This window comes from Dipodomys spectabilis, unplaced genomic scaffold (assembly GCF_019054845.1).
Source record: "Dipodomys spectabilis isolate Male_0828 unplaced genomic scaffold, ASM1905484v1 ptg000075l, whole genome shotgun sequence".
In the NCBI taxonomy this organism is placed as follows: domain Eukaryota; kingdom Metazoa; phylum Chordata; class Mammalia; order Rodentia; family Heteromyidae; genus Dipodomys; species Dipodomys spectabilis.
The window spans coordinates 3,544,712-3,569,164 of NW_024870752.1; the positions used below are offsets into that span (position 1 = coordinate 3,544,712).

Here is a 24,453-nt window from a genome sequence, read left to right on the forward strand (position 1 = left end):
TGGAATGAATTAAGTGAATCTTCTTGCTTTCTTTCTTATCAGGAAGACAAATAAAATACTACAGTAATAGCTACTGATCTAAAAGAAAATCAAGTTTTGAAGTAGAATAAATTATATTGAAAATTGTAAAAATTATCTGTTTTAAAGGTATGTATAAAATGGGCAAGTATGTAGGTAATATAGTATGTCACTGTGATTTCAAGTAAAATAATAAAACGATTGTCCCAGGACTGTTATAGAAGATTGAGGAGAGTGAATACTGGTAATCCTTTACCAAACGTAATTGTGCAGCTAAAAACATGTTTGTGTTTACATCCTTCTGATCTCTGCCACTAATCAGATTTATAATGCTCAAGTACCTTACAGGAAATACTAATTTAAATATTACCTACCAAATATGTGTTATAACATTGCATAAATAACATATTATCCTTCATGCAGCCCATATCCATTACTAATAGCTAATACTTTCTGAAACTATATAATGTATTTGACATATTTCTGAATTATCACCATTCTTATGCACATTAACATACTGTGACACTAATCTGAGATAGGTGGCATTGATCTATTTTGTAAGAAAGCTAAAGTGCTGTAAAGTTAATAACTCAGTCACAATTACACAGCCAACAGCGCCCAGCTCTAGGGTTAGAAATGATACAGTCTGTTGTAGAGATGACACATAATTTAACCACTGCAGTAAAATTCTTGATCACTTAGCATTTTAAAATCACTGATGTGTTTTAACCCATACCATTTCAATCAGTATTTGTCCCCACTCTATTCCATATATAATTATAAATATAGTTTGGTACAAATTCACTGGCATAATTTTTAAATGTCATGAATTAGATGGCAAATACTGCATTTTAATTGTGAAAGTCAAAAATAATTTGTCTGATACAAAACATTTTGAAGATATTTGAATGAACATATAATAAATGTCCAATCTGAATTTTGTCAGGATACCTTAGTTTAATCTAGTGCAGAGATTAATCTCATAGGTCAAATCTATTCTGCTGACTGATTTTTTTCCCTGTCTATAAATTAGTGCACTTTTAAATGATTGAATTGTGAAAGAAAAATATTTATGGAATTCCAATTTTGTCTGCCTTAACATTTAAACTTTTATCAAGGTAAACATTAGGAAATTGATTTCTGTCTTATTTTCTACCTTTTTTGTACAACCTGCATATACACCTATCCTATACACATATACAATTCACTTTTTTTGTACAAGCTGCATATATACCTAATTGCTCCACTTATCATACATGTTATATCTTGGCCTACAAAGATCTAACTAGTTCTTATGTAGCTCGTTAGAGAAAAGATTACTTATATTTTCATTCTAGTCCAATAAGTAATTCAAATGTATAAGTTGAGACTATAATTAAGAGCTTTGCCTTAAAAAAAATCCCAGAACAAGATAGTGGAGACTCTAATCTAGAACAAAGAACCCCTCTCTCACCAATATAAGTCTTTCTTCTTGAAATTATTCAAAGGCTTTTAACTCATTTGTACCAGCTGCTGTGAAAAATCAAGTGGCAGTCTCATACAAATTTAACTATATAAAAAAATAAATAAGAAATCTGTTTATTTTTTAAAAAAGCCTTGCACTTGTTACAGAAATAACTAAAGATACTTGTGGTCTTATAAAGGGAGAAATTTGTCCTTTGGCAATGAGTAAAAGTTTTATTTCTATTATACCAGTAAACAATTTTTATAAAGTAATCCTAACTTATTTAGAAGATTATATTCAATTATACTTAGGCTTCTATAGATTAGAAACAGTGATAGTGGGCTGAAAAATCATGTATAGATGAATTGTTCTAGGAAATAAATAGAAACTTATAAAACTGGGCTGCCTAATCAGTTTGGACTAGATACCAAAATACAGTGCAGGGGTCTTAAGAGATAGGCAGACTACAGAGTTTCATTTAAAAAAAAAAAAAGGGAAAATAAGACCTCTCCAAAACCAGATGGCAAACCTTATCCCCACAAGTTAATATGGTCTTATCACCAGTCTTATCTTATTGTTTGTTACTGAAGTTAATCTTCTTCCCAGACATTTTCCCCTTCAGAAAAAAAAAAGTCTAAGCCTTTTGTTGCTTTTAATAGATAAAATTGTTTGCTTTGTTCACAAATACATTTAAATGAAGAGCTTAAACATTTCAATTTAAGATTTTTATTTTATTTTATTTTTATTTTTTGTCAGTCCTAGGGCTTGAACTCTGGGCCTGGGCGCTGTCCCTGCGCTCTTCAGCTCAAGGAGAGAATTCTACCGCTTGAGCCACAGCTCCAATTCCATTTTTCTGCTGTTTAATTGGAGATAAGAGCCTCATGTACAATCCTGCCTGCGCTGACTTTGAACCGCAATCCTCAGATCTCAGCCTCCTAAGTAGCTAGGATTACAGGCATGAGCCACCAGCACCCGGCTCAGTTTAGGGTTTATATTGCCCTTTTTGGACACATGCTATTTTTATTCATTCTGGTTGTATTTGTCTGTTTCAGTTGATATTCAGAAAATTATATTTTACTGTTTACTTAGTATTCCAGATATATGAAAATGTACAGAATTATATAACTGTTTCATAGTCTTTATGTGTCAATTATGTCAAAATGAACTTTTAGCTGGGCACCAGTGGCTCACACCTATAATTCTAGTTACTCAGAAGACTGAGTTCTGAGGATCATGGTTTGAAGCTAGACTGGGCAGGAAAATCTGTGAGACTCTTATCTCCAAATAACCACCAGAATACAAGAAGTGGTGCTGTGGCTAAAAGTGATAAAAGGCTAGCTTTTAGCAGAAAAGCTCAGAGACATTGCCCAGGCCCTGAGTTCAAGCCACTGTAAGGACAACACACACACACACACACACACACACACACACACACACACACACACACACAGAGCTTCAGTAAATCTGACCTAACGTAATATACACCAATTAAGCGCAGCCAAAAGCTGAATTTTTAAGCCCTAAAACAAAGGCACCAATAGTCATCAGTAAGAGAATTGTTCAACTCCACAACTATATTTTACGTCCTTAACTTTTTCTGAGCTCTCTTTTTCCATATTTGCAAACTCAACAAAACAGGTAAGTTGGCACTTAGATCTAAGATTGCAATGTCAAAATCTGTCAGCTAAAATCTGCTTTCTCAAGCTTTACTGCTTAATATTAGCCACCAATATTAAATTAATTGGTTAAGTTAATTGGTTACGTTAAAAAAAAAAAGCTTTCACAAAACTATTTTTTCTCTCCTTTATCAAACCAAACTCCCACCTAGACCTCATTTCTATCTCCATTTCTCTCACTACTCTCCAAAATACTATCTTCCCAAAATCTACCAAATAAGCAACTTCCCTTTCACTTTGCTTCTACATATCATCCTAATAAATAAGTCACAATGCATATTTCATTATAACACTTAGCTTAAAATTTCTATTTTCTTTTCTTTTCTTCTTCTTCTTCTTTTCTTTTTTTTTGGCTCTGTCTGCTTCCCAATTTCAGTTCTACTTATATCGAGGTCTCAGTCATTCTAAACCACTTCCTAGTCTCCATATACACCACACTCAGTTGCTCATCAGGATATTTTCCGCTCTGGCTTATTCCCCAGGATCTCTCTTCTCCAAACTCCTACATAAACATCTTTTTGTTTTCATTTTTCACTGATCCTTAAGAATTTTTATAAAGAACTTCTCTGACCAATCATAAAAGAGAAATGTTGCTCCCCTTCCCATTTTATTCATTGTTTCTCAAATTTGTGTTAGCTATTATTTATTTTCCACTTATTTTTTACAATCCTATATACAGTGTCCATTCAGATAAGCAAAAGTCTAATGTGTTCTATATGGCTTTAGAGCCTCGGTATCATTAACTGGGATAGAGTAGGCAGTCAAGAAATGCTCATTGAATACAAAGTGCAACTGATATAATTCAACTTTCTCTCTCTTTCTCTCTCCCTCTGTGTTTCGTGACTTTGGCATGACTAGCATGTATGTCCCTGACCAGAATGTTTTGTTGCCTGGGCAAAACACATTGAACAATGTACCATTGACATCTGCTTATTTCATAACTTATTACAAATGCTGAAGTGAATATATTTCTCAAGTATAATCTTCAAAGACAGCATAAATATAAATTTCTTCTTAAAGTGTGTATCAGTTTAAGTTGGCATCAGTGGCTCATTACTCATGTCTGTGAAGGTTCACACTGCAAGATGAAATCTGATAATCACAATTGGAAGTCAGCCTAGGCAATATAGAATTTGAGACCATTACTCCAAGGTTCTAGAAGTAGAGCCCTGGCTTAAGTGGTTAGCTTTCAGAACAAAAGCTCAGTGACAGTGTCCAGGTCCTAAGTTCAAGACCCAGGACCAGCAAAAAACAATACAAACCAAACAAAAAAGTAAGCAAGTTTAGCATACTGAGAACTTAATTACATTTTGACAGTTTGCTTCAACTTTACCCATCATCATCAGTCGTGTAAACTGATTTTTATAATAGTAGCTGTTCACATAAAAAAAAAATGTATATTTTTAAAAAGCTTGTGATAACTTTCAGATAAATGTTCAAAAGTACTGTTTTTTTGCTTTTTTTTGCCAGGCGCTGGTGGCTCACACCTGTAATCCTAGCTACTCAGGAGGCTGAGATCTGAAGATCATGGTTCAAAGCCAGCCCGGGCAGGAGAGACCATGAGACTCCTATCTCCAATAAACCACTAGAAAACTGGAAGTGGCACTGTAGCTCAAGTGGTAGAGCGCTCGCCTTGAGCTGAAGAGCTGAGGGACAGCGCCCAGGCCCAGAGTTCAAGCCCCACAACGACAAAAAAACATTATGAAATATTATAACAGTAATATAATACTCATGTCATTCACTATGACTGCTTTCCAGTTTTTAATAACTTAACATCAAACCTTACTTTTTGTGATATTGTAAAAAGTTGCCTAACCTACTGAATCTCCTCTTTTTAATCAAATTTTTTATCAAATTTTGATCAAATTTCTTAATTGTTGGAGCACTCAATCTCGGTGAAAATATAAGCCACATTCAATTCAAGTTTTCACAAACCATAGCATTTCATAAAGAATAAATTAAGGATTATCTCATAATACTTATTTGTTAGTAATTACAATCTGTTTATAATAATTTGATAACTAGTCAACACAATTAATTTGCCTTATTTACAAATTTTGAAAAGTTTGTTAAGTCTATTTCTTGGCTGAGATTACAAAACCATTAATGACCATTTGGTATATAAGCTACTTTACACATCCTAACACTAAGTATGTTAATAAAGTACACTTGACTCTAATCACAATTTAGTCAGACTTGCTGCAAAATGAAACTGACAAAAAATTAGCACATAAGTATAGGGCATTAGTTCATCTTTCCAGACCTTTCAACAGAACATTTCCAGCAAAACATTTTATGAAATAATACTTTCACCACTAATGTGGTTTTACTGGTATAAACAAGTTATTTCAACAAAAATCTACACTAAGTTGTGAGGATGTGATGATATAAAGTCAACAGCATTATTTTATACTCTTCACTAATTTGGACTTTTTGCTTTAGGAAATTAATATTGATATAATCCAAATTATGTTGAATCAAAATGAATGCACTCATATCTCATTTCACACACAACTTAGAAAATGTTGAACAAGATAACAATTCAAAAGAAAAGTATGCAGGAAATACACAGTTTCTGTGGATTCATTAATGTTTATGGTAACAGGAACCCTTCTGCGCAGCAATGACTACAGTTTTTTGCTAATGTTCAAGTAGCCATTGCTCATTTGACATTTCCCATTTTAAACAATATATTGATTTTCTTCTATTGAAAAGCTGTGGCATGATTCCTTTTGTGTTCTGCCAAGAAAAGAAATGGATTAAAGGCAAGAGAATAAAATATACATGTAAATTAAGGCATGGTTTGTATACTGTCTCTTGTTTGTTAAACCTTTGGACTTAAGTACCCAGATGTTAGACCAAGTAATTAGATATTGATTTTTAATTTAAAAAATGACAGCAATGGAATTTCATCTTTGTAGTATATATGTATGTGTGTGTATATATATATATGAAAAAAATATATATGTTACTAAAACTTTTGGGGTTTTTTCCAATTTTTCTTTCTTGTGGTTTGTTTGTTTGTTTCACTCCCTGGGCTTGACCATGGGCCTGGGTGCTGTCCCTGAGCTTTTGTGCTTTTTTGGTGGTTAGATATTTTCTCATGAACTTTCCTGCCCAGGTTGGCTTCTAACCACGATTCTCAGATCTCAGCCTCTTGAGCAGCTAGGATTAAAATCAATAGCCATGGGTACTTGGTGTATATCTATTTTATGCATAGAAATTAGAGACATCAAAGATGTCTTCTTATAACATTATAAAATACCTTAGTCAAATTTTTAAAATACTTGATTTCTTGACTAACTGAAATGGAAAATGTACTATTTGCTAATTGAAATTAAATCTAGTCTGTGTCTTTTTAGAATGATTAGCCCAAAAATTTTTTTAATGAATTTACAAAATAGTAGAATTTCGCTTTGTTTTAAACAAAAAGAAATAAAGTAAAACCATCAAGGTATTTCAAATATCTTTTTTCATTTAACACATTGTTTTAAGATTGTCACCTTGTAGGATTGACAGTGAAATTCTACTTTACATTAAAGAAAAAAATGCAAAAGTTTCTAGCTAGATTATTTAAGCATTGCTAATTATATACTACTCTACTATGTTTACAATACTGTGTGCCTTGTTTTTATACACTCAGGCACTCTTTGAGAATAGAATGACCTTACTTACTTTCCCCAAGAGAGTTCTTAACAATATAATTGCCTTTACATCTATTCTAGTTCTGCATACCCGTAACAAATTAATCAGACATTCAATTGTTTGTTTTGTTTTTTTTTTATGTGCATCTAGATGAGTAGAGAAGGCTACTCTGGAGTTTGAGGCAGGAAGATCACTTGAGCCTAGAAGTTCAAGTCCAGCCTAGGCAACATGTAAGAGACTCTCAAACCAAAACAAGAGCAAATCTGTACTGAACATATATCAAAATTTTTCTCCTTGTTATCTTTACTAAACAGTACACAACTACAGCTATTTACATGGCAGTGACATTGCATTAAGTATTAAATGTAAGCCAGAGGTGATATACAGAAGAATGTCTCTGGGCTGTTCAAATTCAATCTCTATTTACAGAAAAGACTTGAGCACCAATCAATATTGGTATCTGTAAAGATTTTGGATCCTATCTCCCATGATATCCAGGAATGTATTCTTGAAGTAACAAATTCTATTAAATGGTGCCCATTGAATAATTTGGTATATGACGTTCAAAAAATTTTAGACTATTAAATAGTTTTCCTGTAAGCACTGTAAAAAATTCAGGTATAAAAGATATTTCAAGAGTAAAATAGTATGAAATATCCTGAGAAAGTAAATGAAAGAAGAGTAATTATTTAGATAATAAGTCTAATCTAGCAATCTGTAATTGCCAATCAGTTGAAGTGAAATGTTACATTTGGCATTAAAGATTGATGAAATTCTAAGATGGTGGTCTATTCATTTGAAAATTGTATTTATTAAACTATTCATTTGTCTTTATATTCAGTCTCCTTATTTTTCTGTAATTCTATCAAATTGAAAGAAGTCACAACACAGTCAAGTCAGTTTATATTTCCAGATTACCCTGCAACGTGGGCTTCTATGAAATCATTTCACAGTATTTCTTCAAGTTTCAACATCAAACACAAATTCCTTCATGTCTTATATTTTACTTTGGGAAATATCATTTTGGTAATATTATAGATGAAAGAAATGCCTGGAAGTTTATATATATATATATATATATATATATATATATATATATATATATATATATAAAAGCCCTCTTTCTTTTAATTCATAACTATTTTACAATAAATAATATAGCTTTAAAATTTGATCATACTTTTAAATTATCTCTGTTGAAACTATATAGAGATTAGATTATTAGCACTGGTCACAGCAGCTATTATTTTACTTACAGCAATATAACTAAACAAGGTAGTTTGGGGCTTTTTGCCCCCTCTTTTCCATTGGGCACACCCAAAATTTCCACATTCTTATTTTATGAATTAAAAATAATTTTAACTGAGAACAAGCTATGTCACTAATGCACTTGACAACTACAGTTACAGGAGCACAAACAAAAAGAAGATGCTAGAAGATACATAGTGAGAACACACATATTATGTACCTTAGGCACTAAACTTTATATATATATATATATTATACATATATGCATAATTAAGTATAAATATATAAAATTATATAATTATATTACTCTATAATTATAGTAGAGATAACATAGTACACTAAATGAAAGGAACTGTCAGTTTAAATTATAAATACTTACAATATGAAATTATTGAATATATTTTCTACATGAATTTTAGTGTACATTATTATTATTTATTAACATATTCTGACAAGCCTATATATTTTGTGGTATATATATATATATAATTTATATTTAACAATTTGAACATGTACCTTTTCTACAGCACATTCATATTTTAATGTATCATATTATTTTTGATACTCTAATAGAACACATGAATGTAAGCTCTACTGAATTAAGGACAAGTTGCTTTTGTGGGAAGACATACTAGACATACAAATATCCATTAGTGATACTTAGTTTTGTGAACAGAATCTAGGTTGATTATGTACAGCAGAATTTTATAGCTTTATGTTTTTAAATAATTTCTTTAGAGTGAATATGTGATCATCTCCATAGAGAATGAGGTTTTGAAGTATGAAGGAAATTATTCAATGCCACTTTAATATTTACAATGTGTATCTGAGTCATTACTCCATCCTCAATGTCCCCATTAGTATGATAGAAATAACATTATTTTACTAAGCTACTCTGGATTTGTCAAAGTATGACATTTTTATATAAACGATTTAGCATAAACTTGACACATATTAAATACTCAAAAACTATTGGAGGTGCTATTAAAAAATGTTACCCACTTTTACATAGTTTTTACATGGTAATTTCCTCTCAATTGAATGAAGAGAAGTTTTTGCCCTGGACAAATTTCTGAGAGACTAATTTTCTAGCTTCAACTATTTGTATCTTTTATAAATTACCACCTTTTTGTTTATAAATTACCTCTTAAACCTCAGTGTTTTTTCCTCTTCTTGAAGTTATAATACATTGATAACTCTTTACCTTCTGCAATTTTCCCAACACAAATCTGGCAGATGATGGCTTACCACAAATCCACTCACTCTTTCCATGAAAAGAAGGAAAAAAAGGGGAGGAGGAAAGAAAAAGAGAAACTGGACAATGGTGGCTCATGCCTGTAGTTCTAGTTTCTCAGGAAGCTGAGATGAGGATAGCAGTTTGAGGTTAACCAAGGGAGGACAGTCCATGAGACTCTTGTCTTCAATTAACCATCAAAAAACTGGAAGTGGTGCTGTGGATCGAAGTGGTAGAGCTCTAGTCTTGAGTGAAAAAGCTCAGGGACACTGCCCAAGCTCCAATATCAAGCCCCAGGAATGAAAAAAAAAAAAAAGCTTTCATTTGCATAGTTCACTGATTTTTACCTTATGAATAGTGATCGAATAACAAAAGAATCAAGAGAAAAAATGAGGAATGGTCTTAGGACTAGTCATGATTTATAATGAAGTTTTTATTTTAAGAGTTAAAATAAATAATACATATCCCAGAATAGCACTGTTCTGGGCAATTATTTTTCTTTAGGTGTTCTGGATGGGAAATCTAGTTACAGGAGGTGTTTATTGGCTGATTCGTAATCGTGTGTGTGTGTGTGTGTGTGTGTGTCTGTGTGTGTGTGTGTGTGTGTCTGTGTGTGTGTGTGTCTGTGTGTGCAGTCTTTTGATGTATTCTTAAAGGTGGATATGTAGTGGAATGCAGCTCCCATCAATATGTGAGGTTTCTTAACTGTGGATAAAACGACTTACTTAGAATCCCAGAGGAATATGAGTTGAGGCCAAAATTACATTGAGTTATAAAATTCAAATAGCTCAATGCTTTTCTTCTTTTAATTATTGGGGTACTACCAGAAGTCCAGATGATGAGGGACAAGCACTTCTTTAGGATAATGATTGATTTCCATAAAGATGAATACTTCAACAAATTTCAATATGCAGTTGCTGGGGCGGAGAGGGTGGGTGGGCACTAATTAGTTTTGCTGTTTTCAGCAGATGTTGGTTTCAAATGCCAGCACTATCTCAAATGCCGGTCATTAGGACTGTCTTTCAAAGAGGAGTGCTGACCAATGAAATCGCCACTCTGTTTAATGAGACCGATCTAGGCAGTCAATTAAATCAAATCTCTCCGAACATCCTTAATCCATCTGCAGTGTGGGCAGCACCAACCAAAGCAGCAGCGAGGGATTTCCAGTATTAATAAAGGATTCACTGCCGCATTCCGAAAGGGAGGAAGGGGAGGAGATGGTGTTGGGGGCGGGGAAGACCTTACTTATGGATTGGCAAAGGTCAGTAAAGTCTCAGCAAGGGTGGGGGCTGGGAAAAGAGGAGCCTGAGAAGAGTAAAGGGCTGTGGTGATTACAGAAACCGGTTTAATATGGCCCAACCAGGGTTCCATCCCCCAACCATCCCCCGCCCTCACTCTTCCACCAGAAATCCAATTTACCATTTGGAAATATGAGGCTGGAAAAATGTAAGGACCCAGATTTGAAAACATTTTCACTTTAATACTGAAAAAATATGCCATTATAAAATCCTCGAATAGAATTAGTAAGTTTCACGTGCTTTCTCGGTTCTTTGTTCCTACTTTATAAGTAAGATTTATACCAGCACAGAATTGCTACCATAAGATCGCAGCCTAAGCACTAGAGTGACATTAATTGGTCATGCTTAACTGCCTCAAAATCTTTTTTTTCTTAAATAATTACACTGATAGTATAATAGAAATCATGGGTACTTATTTTACATTCAGATGGAAGGCATTATTGGATATGTATAGAAAAATATTCCCCTTCAAAAAAAAAAAATAAAAGAAAGTAAACATCACCATCAAAATAAAAGAGCCCCAAACAACCCCTAAAAACTTTCCTCAACAAAATACATTGGTTAACTCATAAAATGGACGGATGACTTTAGCCATGCAAATGTCTTAAATAAAACCTTTACATTTTCTTTTCTTACTTTTTTTTCACAGTAAACATACGTTCTGAACGGCCTACCAATCACAAATAATGGCGAAATGGCACTTTCTGATTATACTGTATTTTTTTTATAGAAAGTTTGATACGATGGGACTTATCAGGTAAGAGGGTAGGTGCTGTGACGTCATCTCCAGCTGCGAAGGGAGGATCAGGAGTGTCCCTGGAGCGTGTGTGGATTTCATGCGAGCCATGCAGCACTTGTTTTTTTTGTTTTTTATGTTTGTTTTGTCAGAAGTCAAAGTTCTCTATATACAATACATTCATGCCTTCGTGCAACTGCCCAACCCTGCATAGTCAACAGGGAGCCATCGGACGGGCTATCCACAAGGGGGGAAAAATAGATATTGATCTCTCTATATAGACGTGAAGAATATATGTATATATGTATAGGACCATGGCAAGTCACCCCACAGGTCCTTAGGCCAGGGGCGGGGCACCCCATTCTTCTTGTAGCACCCTGCAGCTGGGTGGGCTTGCATTCAAAAAGGAGCTCAGAGCGAAAAGAGCAAGCTAGTTGAGTTCTCCCAGCTCTTCACAGTCTGCTTGCTTTCTTGTTTGTCTCGATGGGGGAGCGAAAGGGTCAAGGCCGCTCGGCGGAGTGAGTTCCTAATCGTTCACTTAGGCTCATCGAGGCTTGGGGCACCCTAGATTTGGGTCAATGCTCTGCTACCTCCTGAGATGCTGGCAGCAGTGGTGGTGGTGGGGAGGGTGGACGTCTTCGGGCTCCCCTCCCCCCTCCCCACGTGGGGCTGGGGATTTTAGTCTGAGAGCGAATGAGAGCCACAGTCATACACTCTGTGGCCTCCATCAGCGTTGTAAGGCCCATTGTGCCAGTAGGAAGAGTCACACACGGTCTGGAGGGAATTGATTTCGGACGCTGAGGAGTTGGCGTCCCTTCTCTTCGAGCGCTTCCGGTTCCTCAGGATAAACACGAGCATGCCCACCACGGTGAAGGCGGAGGTGACAAATACCAGCAGCAGTCCCGGGACCAACACGGAGATGGACACCCTGCTGGTGTCTAGGTAGGAGTTGGAATGCGTCCCGGTCTCCGCCAACCCGGTGCTGTTTTTACTGTGCGAAGTTAACGTGGGCGAGATCCTGGCGTACAGCTGGGGGCAGATCTCGTCATTGGAGAGGAGCATGAAATCCTTCCTGAAGAAGTTCACTGGCGTCTCGCACTTGAGGTCGCTCATCAGCACTTCGGAGCCCAGTCGTTCTGCCCATTGTTTGAAAGGCACAATGGTGCAGGCGCACTCCCAGGGGTTTCCGTGCAGGTCGATCTGAATGATGGAGGTTAACTGGTCCAGCACCCCTGCCACCGGGAGGTACATAAAGTAATTGTTGTGCAGGCTGAGCTTGGAAAGCGAGACCCCCGCGAACACGTCCACCGGAAGGGAGCGCAGCAAGTTGTTGTTGAGAATGAGGATCCTCAGTTTGGGCATGGCGTGGAAAGTGCCGGGGAGGATGAGCTGGATCGCGTTGTATTCCACGTTCAAATATTCTAGATTCTGCAATCCAGCGAATTTCTCCCGGGACAGCGTGTCTAGGTAGTTACTATCCATGTAGAGCCACCTGAGATCCAGAAGGTTCTTGAAAGTGTTGTTCTCCACGCTGGCGATGTTATTGTTGCCCAGATCTAACAGAATGAGGTTCTTGTAATCCACAAAGTGGGATTTGCGAATGCTGTGGATCTTATTGTCGCGCAGGAAGAGCTCCTGCACGTTGGAGAGTTTAGGCTTCAAATCAGCCAAGCTGCTCACGTTCCGGTTGTTGCAGTTCATCTTTAAGCCCGCCCCGGGGATGTGGTCGCAGCTGCAGCCCCCCGGGCAGGGCAGGGCATTGCCTGAGGGTTTGTTTCGGGCGCCACCGGTGGCGATCGGGGCGGTGGGCTTGATCTGCCAGTTGCCAGGAATCTTTGTACCTCCATTTGGAGCAGCCCCTGGGGTGGCGTGGTCCTCGGCTCCATTTGTCTTGAAAGGAGTTGGCAGGGGACCAGGAGCAGCGAAGGTCTCTTCTTGGGCAGGGGGCGCCGGCAGACTAGAATCCACTCGGTTTTTCAAAGGACACAAGTCCTGCTCAGTAGTTTCATTGAGGTCTTTCCCCTGCAGTCTGGTAGGGGCTTCGCAGACCACTCGGCCGATCAGAGCGTTTTTGGGAATGTTCTCCAGCCATTCTTTCAGGGAGAGCAGATCGCAGGTGCAGTCCCAAGGGTTATCCTCTAGCAGGATCTCGGCGATGCCCGGGATCTGCTCCAAGACCTCCTCATAGGGCAGTGTTTTCAGCCGGTTTCCCCGGAGGTCGAGGTGGGTGATGGGCACGTATTGGAACACATTGGCAGGCAAGGTGCTGATGAGGTTGTCATTTAAAATGAGAACCTCCAGCTTGTTTAAGTCCTGGAAAGCCCCTGGGTCTATATCCCTTAATAAATTAAAATCCGCCTGGAGGTATTCCAGATCGTCCAGCCCCAAAAAAGTCTGCTTTCGAAAAGACTTGATCTTGTTATTATTGATATGCAGCCTCTTCACTAGCTGCAGCCCCAGAAAAGCCCCCGGCACGATTTCATGCAAGCCATTGTTTTCCATATGCAAACTAACCGCATTGTAAAAGTTAGCGAACTCATTGGGGAAAAGTCGAGTGAGGGAATTGCCGTGCAGAAATAAATGGTAGAACTGAGAGGTCGGGGCGGTGAAACGCTGCAGACTTGCAAAGCCTTTCTTCTCACAGTCTACGTGTAGGTCCCCTTCTATCTCATTGCAAGAACAGATCTTCTCTTTGCAAACGTCCCCTGTCACGTTTCCAGCGGCAAAACAAAGAGACGTCTCCAGCAACAAAATCCAAAGCAGCATTTTTAAAGCGAGCAATTCATCCCCGATCGCATCACAGAGTAACGGCAACCATCCTGCTCGCCACAGACACGATTCAAGTTCATTTAGTGCTCCAACGTCCGATCTCAGGGAAGAAGAAAAGGGTTTGGGGGGTGGGGGGGTGGGGGTGGATTCCTTCCTCCCTAACCCCCCCGCACTGCAATAGCCCAGAGACCAGTCAATAATTATATTAACAAACTACCCAGGCACGTAGTGCAAAGCAAGCAAAAATAAAATTAAAAAAAAGTAGGAAACAAACAACAACCCCCAAACCTGACACCCCCTCAACCCTTAAAAATGTATCCACAAGAAGTAAACATAGAAAATTAACAACAACAACAGAAAAAAAAATACAGCCTTACTGAATCGCGTCTAGTGGTCCTCACTAACCGGAAAGGGAACAATGCTAGTAATTAGAAGCGAGTGTATGTTAGAGAAACAAGCAGGGTTGCAGCCTAGTACAGGCGCACTGCCTTGGGCATGGCTGTGCGTCGGACTGACCTTGCCTCTGATACAAAGCTGGGGTTTCCGCCGCTTCTGCTGTGGAGCTGGCTGGAGAGGAGTTCCTGGTCTGGTTGCGGGTGGCCCCGAAGTCCACCCCGCGGTGCTGCTGTCCAGTCCCCCCGGTGCTGAAATCACGCCCGACTAAAGGACTCACGCTGCCCAACCAATGGCGCTGGAAATTTTCCGCAACCGCTGCGTTTTGTGATGGTCCATCCTTTGCCTTTGCTTCTGCTTTAGTCTTCTTTGGCCTCTTTTTTTTTTCTGTCTTTCCCCCCCTTTCTTTCTCTCTTTCGTGCTCTCTGACAATCCTGTGCTCGCGCTCTAGCTTACTAGCTCTTCTTTTCTTGTTCTCCTTCTCTTTCTTCTGCTCTTTCGGAATTACGTGCAGGGGGGAGGAGAGAGGGGAGCGAGTTGTCTGAGGGAGGAAGAGAGCGCGAGAATGGGGGGGGGGCAGGGAGAGAGGAGGAGGGAGGGGGAGAAGAGAGTTGCTAAGAAGCTCGGCTCGTTCCAGCCTGGTGCACTCGGAAAGATCTGACACCCTCTGCTGATCTGCAGTAGCAAAAATCCATCTGGTGAGGGAATGCTGAAGGGGGGAAAAATCAATCCTCGTACAGGGCAAGCGTTAAAAATGTGGGCATTAAAAGCTGTCAATCTACATAGACGCTTATTTTAAATGGATTATTTAATTCTTTCTGTGTGTTGGAAACTTTACCCTTTCCTTTCCTTACCGACCTCACGGCCCCCCCGCTTGTTCTAACATTCTGAAAAAGCAGTGCTTTTAAAACATTTATTTCCCAATGGCTTGAATAAAATTAGTGTCAGGGTGTCAAGCGAACAGCAATTTGAGGTAATTATACTGCACGCCATTTTCATTGGTGCTTTAAATGCATCTCCCTTCTCTGCGGTAAGGCGTTTTATGCCATTTGATGTGTTGGAAACCTTTCTGAAAAAAAAAATGGGGGAGGGAAGAATGTAGAAAGTGGCTGTTCGGAACATATGTATTACATAAGATCATAAGCGTCCATAGGATATTTGTTTCAAGGTGTATAATTTAGACACATAGATATCTTTGTTGTTGTTTTTGCTTTTAACTTATTGTAGAATTTTAGTCAATTTTGTCAGAGAGTTAGGTTCTCTCATGATATTTCCTGAACGTTATTTAAGTCTGCAGGATAAAAACACCATACATGCTTACATCTTTGCAGACCTAAAAGCTATCCGGAAAAGAAGGGAGGGGTAGTGAAATATCACAATCCTTAAATGTTCAGAAATCCTAGTGTGTGTCTCACACACACACACACACACACACACACACACACACACACACACACACACACACACAAAGTTTCCATAGACAGGGCAAATTAAAAATGCAGACAAGTAAATAACCAGTTGCATTTTGGGAAGAGAGAAGAGCAATGTCCCCTCTCTAAAGCCGGGAGTGGAGTGGAGGTTATCTGTGAGGAGCAGGCGGCTCCTCTTAGCACAGGGCCCTGACACCAGTGGGGCACAAAATTCAGTTGTCTTCCAGGGAGAGGGTGTCTTTAAGAGTGGAGATTATAAAGCCCCAGTTCTATAGGCTGCTAGGAGGGATGAAAATGAGAAGAAAAAAAAGGGTTTCTTCTAAGTGACTATTTGGCTGACTTTTTATCAGAATGGAGACATTGTCCATCAAAAAAAACATTTAGTTTTGTGCATTTTTTTTAGGTTCAGAATTTTAGCCCATTAAAAGAAGGGGGAAAGAAATGTTGTTTGGGCCTTTCTTCAGAGGTAGCTGAGATGATGTGCTTACAACACTTTCCTCTTTAATTATGTCGTAGGCAAGTCAGACAGCTGTTACCAGCCTGCTAACAATTACATCAAAAATCAAATATTCAATCATGTGTACATTTGCACATTGTGGGGACAGGGATTTTGCAAGATGAACTTGGAGAAGGAACATTCTCAAGGCTAGTGTGGAGGTGTTAAAGTACCTTTGCTTTCTCTCCTCCTTCTACCCCCTCCCCCCCCTTGCTGTATTTAATAGTTTAGGAGAATTTAATCCAAGATGTGTTCATATAAAAATATGATGTAATCCTCTTCTGTTGAAAGTCAGTACAAAAGGGTTACAGATGTTTCTTTCCGTGTGTATATATGTGTATGTCTTTGTGTCTGTGTGCATGTATATATGAATCTATGCATGTGTGTAGGGAAGGTGTGGAGAGTATATTTGTGTCTGTGAGTGTGTATTTGTATATGAGAGAGATCTTTTCCAAACATTACATTCTGAACCAATCTTGCTATTATTTCTTATTTAATTTGATCCATTACCACATGTAGGGAACAGGAAAAGAACTTATTCAATTTGATGCTGTTTCACTAAAGAAGCACTGTGCATTTGGAAACTGCCCAGAGTTGGAGATACACTGATAGGACATTTCTGTTTGTTTGCAAATGATAGCAGTCAAGGCCTAACATCGTGGTTCCAGAAACTTCCCTGAGAACAGCAGACAGGCCAACCTGTCTCTGTGAAAACTGGTAAGACCCTGAAGAAGAGAGAAAAATGTTGCCTAATTAAAATGAATTCTATTGACCATAACTATGAAAGATAAACATGTGTAACATTAATGGTATACTTACAGTTTTTCTAATTAACTAGATGGTATCTTTATGTGAAGAGATCTCTCTTCCTCCCCCCTCACCCCCCCCGCCACCCCCCTGCCACCCAAAAAACAAAAAAGCTGTTTAAACTGATTTCAATAAACAACCTGCAATTCATATTCAGATTTCAATATCTCCTACCCATTACAATAAATTTCCTTTTCTCCTCACCTTTCTCCATACCTTTCTCCCACTTTCTGTCCTTCCATCTCTCTTTCTTACACAGACACACATACACCCCCCCCCACATATACACACACTGACAAACACCTTGATCATGTTTTTTTTTCTATTGAATATTTCCAATTATGTCTTCTTCATAAAGTTTACTCTCATTGTGTGCTATAGAAAGAAATGTGATACTGCCCAGATGAACAACTAACCTGAATAGAAAAGTACAAAGATTATCTCAACTGTACAGTTATCCAACACAAAATCTGCAAGCAAATCAAACACATGTATATATCTTTATTGCAAATGCACTTTCTATAATGAGATACCAAAATTCAAAAAATAATTGGTTTTATGATAAGTGTATCTTGACAAAATCTTGTAGAAATGTGTAGACTTCCAAGATGACTATTGAAATAGAACAATACTTACCTTAATGTGAATGTAAAAATATACAGGCTCATGCCTGTAATCGTAGCTACTCAGGGAGCTGAGATCTGAGGATGGTGGTTCAAAGTCAACCCTGGCTGGGTTAATTTCCAATTAACCATCAGAAAACCAGAAATGGCACTGTGGTTCAAAAGGTAAAGCACTTGCCTTGAGCTGAAGAGCTGAGGGAAAGCACTCAGGCCCAGAGGTCAAGCCCTATGACTTACAAAAAAAAAAAGTGTGTGTGTGTGTGTGTGTGTGTGTGTGTGTGTGTGTGAGTGTGAATGAAATGTTCAGTATGATCTAAACCTTTCTAATACCTTTGAGGAATCTCAAAAAGTATCTACTCTATTTGTGCTCATGTGAACTTCTTCGATTTCTTTGCCTGTCATAACAAGGGATCTCAGGAGTCTTGATAAAGGATGCTACAGGTGATGAGGTGAAGTGAGAATATTCTTTCAGGGCTGTGGTTGCATAGGCTGTGACCAGATCAGTAGCATCATGAAATGTGAATACAGCATTGTTTCTCAAACATGTTTCCCTGTCAAAAGAGAAAAATTAGATGCATCCCACAATCATTTAGATTGAGGCGAGGGATTTTAAATTTCTTACACTATTTGTTTACATATCAAAGTTTTTTTATGTTTTCCACACAGCAACTATATTTTTCAAAATGGAGGTATAGAAGCTAAAGATGGATTGAATGTATTTTCATTCTTCAATACCCTTAATATTATTTTTAAAGGTACTGTCTTAACATTTAAGCACAAATGTAATACTTTGCTACTAAAGAAATACAAACTAATATATCAGAAGTCATCTCCATTTTTTCTCATTTACAATAATTTTTATCCTTCATGCAACTACAACTGTTTGGTGTGTAAAGAATGGGGCATTTGCATCCCATTTTATATGTATGGAAGCTAAGAGGAGGAATACTGCATAAGTTATCAAGGTTAAGTAATATTAGTTGACCTTGCCCAAGGGTTAGATAAATTTTACTTTCACTATGATTACTTTTTTCTTTAGACACAATGTTACTTACTAATTTATTTAAATTCTCTGGAGTGTTTCCTTATGAGTAAATTAACTCATTGAAGTTTGTGATTTTTGTAATTCCCTTCAAGTTCCCTTCTGTGTGTGTGTGTGTGTGTGTGTGTGTGTGTGTGTGTGTGTCTGTGTCTGTGTCTGTGTGTCTGTCTGTCTGTCTCTTTCACTTCCTTTGTCTTTCTCTTCCTCTTTCTCTTCCTCTGTCTCCTATCTGTGTTTATCTGTTTGTGTTTCTCTGTCTCTGTCTTCTCCCTGTCTGTCCGTCTGTCTCTCTAACTTAAAACTCAGTATCCAGACTTGCAATGTCAGCACTCAGGACGATACATTGTTAAAGGCTCACCTGTGCTCCTTGGCTATCAGGGAGAGAAATTCAGTCTCACAATATCTTATTTATCTAATTAAAGAAAAATCACTCACAATTTTAGGCTCATTGATCAAAATATGATTTTGCTTTCTGAACAGTCCAATTCTCAAACAAAACAAAATAGAAGAACAACAATACAAACAACAACAAAAAACTTTCAAAAATCAAAAAAAAAGATCTACTACCTCTTGCTTCCCATAGATTTTTCAGGTTTGGGCTCAGACTGTTTATGATAATTGCATATTCTCTATGATTTGAAACAAATATTATAATAACCATTATAGGAGATAATATTGTAGGTCTGAGTTTAATTCTTTACCATTTTCCCTGTTTCACAAAACAAAATGAGTCCTTGGAATTCTTCCTTCTTATGAAAACAATTGTCAACTAACAGAGATAAATCAGTTGTACCTATAAACAATAGAAAGATAATGTAACATTTCTTCTCATGTCCTTCCTTTTGTCTTTTTGAATATTTTTTCTTTTATGTAGCATATTTTAATTCAAAACTTGTCCAATTTTTCTTGTTACCAAAATAGAAATGTCTGAAAAACACATACAAATTATTTTAGATTTTATTTTGTGACTTAAAACATCCTTTTCTTACTTTTATAACATTTAAATTGTTAAATGGTGCTAAGATTTAGGTTTGGCTCTCAAAAAGAATTCATATCATAATGTTTTGCTAATCTAGTATATCAAATGATTATTTGGGGCTTATAAAAAGATCATTGGTTACATGATTTTCTATAGCTGTACATTTCATTTGGCTTATTTTACTTATTTAAAATAAGTCCATTAGTCTGTAATCCTAGCTACTCAGGAAGATGAGATATAAAGATTATGGTTCAAAGCCAGCCAGAGCAGGAAAGTTTATGAAACTCTTATCTCCAATAAATTACATCCCTCCCAAAACAAAGCCAAAATTGGAGCTGTGGATTAAGTAGTAGAGTATTCACTTCAAGCGCAGAGTTAGCACCCAGAACCTTCCTCGGTTCAAACCTCAGGACCAGCACCAAAATATATAAATAAATAATAAAAAAATAGAAGAAGCAAAAGGAAAAACAAAAGTCAGGTTTGCTTTACAGAAGTGTTAGTCTTTGATGCAGACCACACTACATTAATGCAACTAAGAATGATATGTATTTGCACAATAACTGATAATTATATTAATGAATATTCAAGTAATTACTTGTGACATCAAGTAATTCATTAGGTTAATTTTGTATTGGGTGTATAATGCCTACAATTTTTAATCATAAATAATGAAACAAAAACAAATCTTTATAGATCATTGTGAACATCATTATTTACAGTCTTATTTTTTCTTAAAATTGTCAGGTAAAATAAATGTTAACATTTTTATTTAAGCTAAAATAATTCTTTCTCATTTTTTCTGGTTCTAGTTTATAAGAACTACAAAAGAAATGGAAATGTGGCTAAAAGTAGTATAGCAATAATCTTGAGCAAAAAACTATAGGACAGAGTTCACGCCTTGTGTTCATGATCCAGTATTAGTGCACCCGCAGGCATACACACACACACACACACACACACACACACACACACACACACTACACACACATATACACACAGAGACAGAGACAAGTAAATGCTAGATTACTAGATACATTAGATTATTTGATATCTTAGAACTGAAGATGTAGTTTAGTGGTACTGAGAATTTCCTTATCACATAAATAGGCCCTGGCTTTAATTCCAGCACTGAAAATAAAAAGGAAATAAAAATGTACAAATATTTTTACCTTTCCTAGTTATTGTCTATATCATTTAATATAGTTCATTTATTATTATTATTATTGTATATTTTTTGTTGGTTGTGGAGATTGAACTCTGGGCCTGAGCACTGTCCCTCAGCTCTTTGGTTCAAGGCCAGCACTCTATCACTTCAGCTACAGCGCCACTTCCGGTTTTCTGATGGTTTATTTGAGTTATGATTTTCACAGACTTTCCTGCCCAGGCTGGCTTTGAACTGCCTTCCTCAGATCTCATCCTCCTGAGTAGCTAGGATTACAGGTGTGAACCACTGGCACTTGGCTAATTATTTTCCTAAAGCTTAATATGTTTTCCATGAAGCTATTGCTGACACTACAAAAATGTTTTTCAATTTCTAGTTACATTTTTTTTTCAGTTTGTGCCTGTACCAGAGCTTGAATTAGGGATCTCTTACTCTTACATGTCTTTCTTTGGCTCACAGCAGTCATAGTACTCCATCATTGAACCAAACCTCCAATGGGCCTCTCCAGATTTTTTTATTTTTTTCGTATGGAATTTCTTAAACTTTCTTGTTCTGGGTGGCTTGGAACTACCATTCTCATTTCATCCTCCTGAATTGCCTCCTGAGTTGTGCTCAGATCTACTTACTTTTTGAGTATAGCATTTTCCTTTCTTCTAATTCTTCCACATTTTGGTTTAAACTTATTCAAAATATTTCCCACAGTCATTAAAAATTATCAATCCATTTCACCTTAATGTATTCAGGAAAATGAGTTCAGAATTTTCATTTAAAATATATTGGCATATATTAAATTGCCATGCTAAATGGTTTGATCATAACATTTGCATATGAGCATTTACTGTACACTGACTATGTACCCCCTTCTATTACTCTTTCTATCATTCTTCATTTCTCTACATTTCCTTTTGCACTCCAAGAATGGCTGAGTTTTCAATTGCATGTAATATTTTTGAAGCTAAGGATCAAATTTTGTATATGTAGTTTCTCTCATCTGCAGAATATTGGACAAAAATTATTGTGATATTTCTCACTACAATTTTTATATCAATATCATAAAAGTAGGAATCCTTTGACAACTTGAATAGCCAAGAAAATATAAGCTTGTAATGTTATTTGTGATGCAAAATATATCTATATTAATGTAAAATACATTTGAAATGTAAAATATATCTTATTAAATCTAATTACTTTCTATCTAGCTTTAATTGATAATTGTTGTGAAAAAGCATCACTCATGAGCAATTGATGAGAGCAATAAAAATACTATAAATTTCAGTGTGAAACTCAGAAAACAATGCTTTGATTTATACTTTTTTGATAGATGCTCTTGAATTTTAGTACTGATCAATGATTTAACTTCTAAGGCTTGTTTGGAGGTAATCTGCATAGAAACTAGGACAAATGCTAATTATATATTATAAGCTTTTTCCCAGATCACATAATGGCTAGGGTTCACATGATTTTGTCCAATTGGATTTGCAAGCCTTAGTTCTGAAATTAGAGCTAATGAGCTCAGGAAAGAATAGAAGCATAGGTAGTGGCAGGAACTGGTACAATACGTGGCTCTGGCACAGTGCTGTCAAGGGATATGTGCCTGAGTTATGGCTGGAGTGATTACAACCAGTTTTTATCATTGTATAGAGTGTCGTTAGCATCCATGCCATTGCATGATTCCAGTAACATTGATCTTAGTACCACTTTTGTTCTTATCATATATCAAATCTAGTTCTGTATTCATTCCATAGGTTTTCTTATATCTAATAAATCTGATTGTCTAAAATGCAAATAGAATAATTAGGCATTCTTACTTTGCCAAGAACATGACGGTTTGTGCTGGGTTCTGTAGAAGTAGATGTTAATAGCACAAAATCACACTATCCAATGTTTTCAAAGTCATAAAAGAAATTAAATTGTCACTATAGCAAAGAAGACTTCTCTTTGTATCCTGAAAAGGAATATGACATGAAGAGTGAAATAACCAGCACATTCTTAGTAGAGTCAAAAAGCTGATAGTAATTCTGAATGTTGACCTCACAGAATCTGATCATGCTTGTTTCGATTGTACATTTAGATTATACATGATTTATTTATCTTCTGGGTATGCAATTAGCACAGTTCTTATTCCAATGGCAGCATTACTTGGATAATATTTTTTTGAGAACTAAAACCCTGTGTTTATTTATTTATTTATTTTTATTTTTGTTGGTCGGTCGTGGGGTTTGAACTCTGGGCCTGGGCGCTGTCCCTCAGCTCTTCAGCTCAAGGCGAGTGCTCTACCACTTGAGCTACAGCGCCACTTCTGGTTTTCTGGTGGTTTATTGGAGATAGGAGTCTCACAGTCTTTCCTGCCCGGGCTGGCTTTGAACCGCGATCCTCAGATCTCAGCCTCCTGAGTTGCTAGGATTACAGGCGTGAGCCACCAGCGCCCGGCACCCTGTGTTTATTTTTTAAAAGGTGTCTATAAGCAATATTTAGAGAGCAAGAGTATCCAAAATTATAAAACCCATTCTTATATTAGCAGTTGTAGAAGCTATGAGATTAAAAAAAATAAATGAGACACAATGAATAGGTTTGTGCATACATTCAATTAAGAATTATTGTTACATGAAGTTGTGAAATACTTAAGAGACCATGGTGGAAGAATCCAGGGCAAGACTCACAATATTCAGTGACTTTTTGGTTTCATCATGCATGCCTCATATTGTTAACATCTTCATTGAGAGCATATTTTCTATCCACCAAATGATAAATGACCCAAACAAATGTTAAACTGGAAACTTCATAAATTAACTGATATTTTAGACTGAATTTTATGTCTAGTAATTTTTATGTTTAGAATAGTTAGTAATTCCACATGTGTCTTTCCCATGCGACAGTTTTGTAAGTTGACCTCACAATGGTGTGGTTCAATGTTTTTGTTGGAAATAAATAAATGAGACATGATCAATAAATACATGCATAATAAACACATTAACTAAATATCATTTTTATAATTTTGTTCATACTTATTGTAAGGTCCACTCCTGGAGATGGCGAGCAGACTCCACCCTCCTCGCAGCAAACTCTCCACCCAGTACCTGCATTACCTAGGCAACTGACACCTGGAAGAGGTCACATCTGAATTTGATGTGGTCATACCTCTCTCAGCCCATACCCTAGATAAGGCCTAGCCCAGGTCCAGATGCTCTCTTTCCCACCTCTTTCCCAGCTCTTTCTCTTTCCAGCTCTTTCCTAGCTATCTCTTTCCCAGCTCTCTCTTTTCCAGTCTCTTTTCCAGCTCTGGCTCTTTCCCAGCTCTGGCTCTTTCCCAGCTCTCTGTCTTTCCCAGATCTTTCCCAGGCCTTTCCCAACTATGTGGAGGGCCAAGATGGTCTGGTGCCAGCCAGAACGATGAATAAACCTACCCCTTACCTGAATACCACGTGCGTGGTGCTGTTCTTACTCGGCTACCAC

At 37.0% G+C, this 24,453-nt stretch overlaps 1 protein-coding gene across 1 annotated transcript; it reads right to left on the reverse strand.

Annotated features, from left to right (window-relative positions):
* Nucleotides 1-11,940: 11,940 nt before the first annotated feature.
* Nucleotides 11,941-14,129, reverse strand: Slitrk1 (SLIT and NTRK like family member 1). Its single transcript, XM_042682690.1, has one exon. The coding sequence runs from the start codon at nucleotides 14,063-14,065 to the stop codon at nucleotides 11,978-11,980; it is 2,088 nt and encodes a 695-aa protein (XP_042538624.1). The 5' UTR covers nucleotides 14,066-14,129; the 3' UTR covers nucleotides 11,941-11,977.
* Between the last annotated feature and the right edge of the window lie 10,324 nt (nucleotides 14,130-24,453).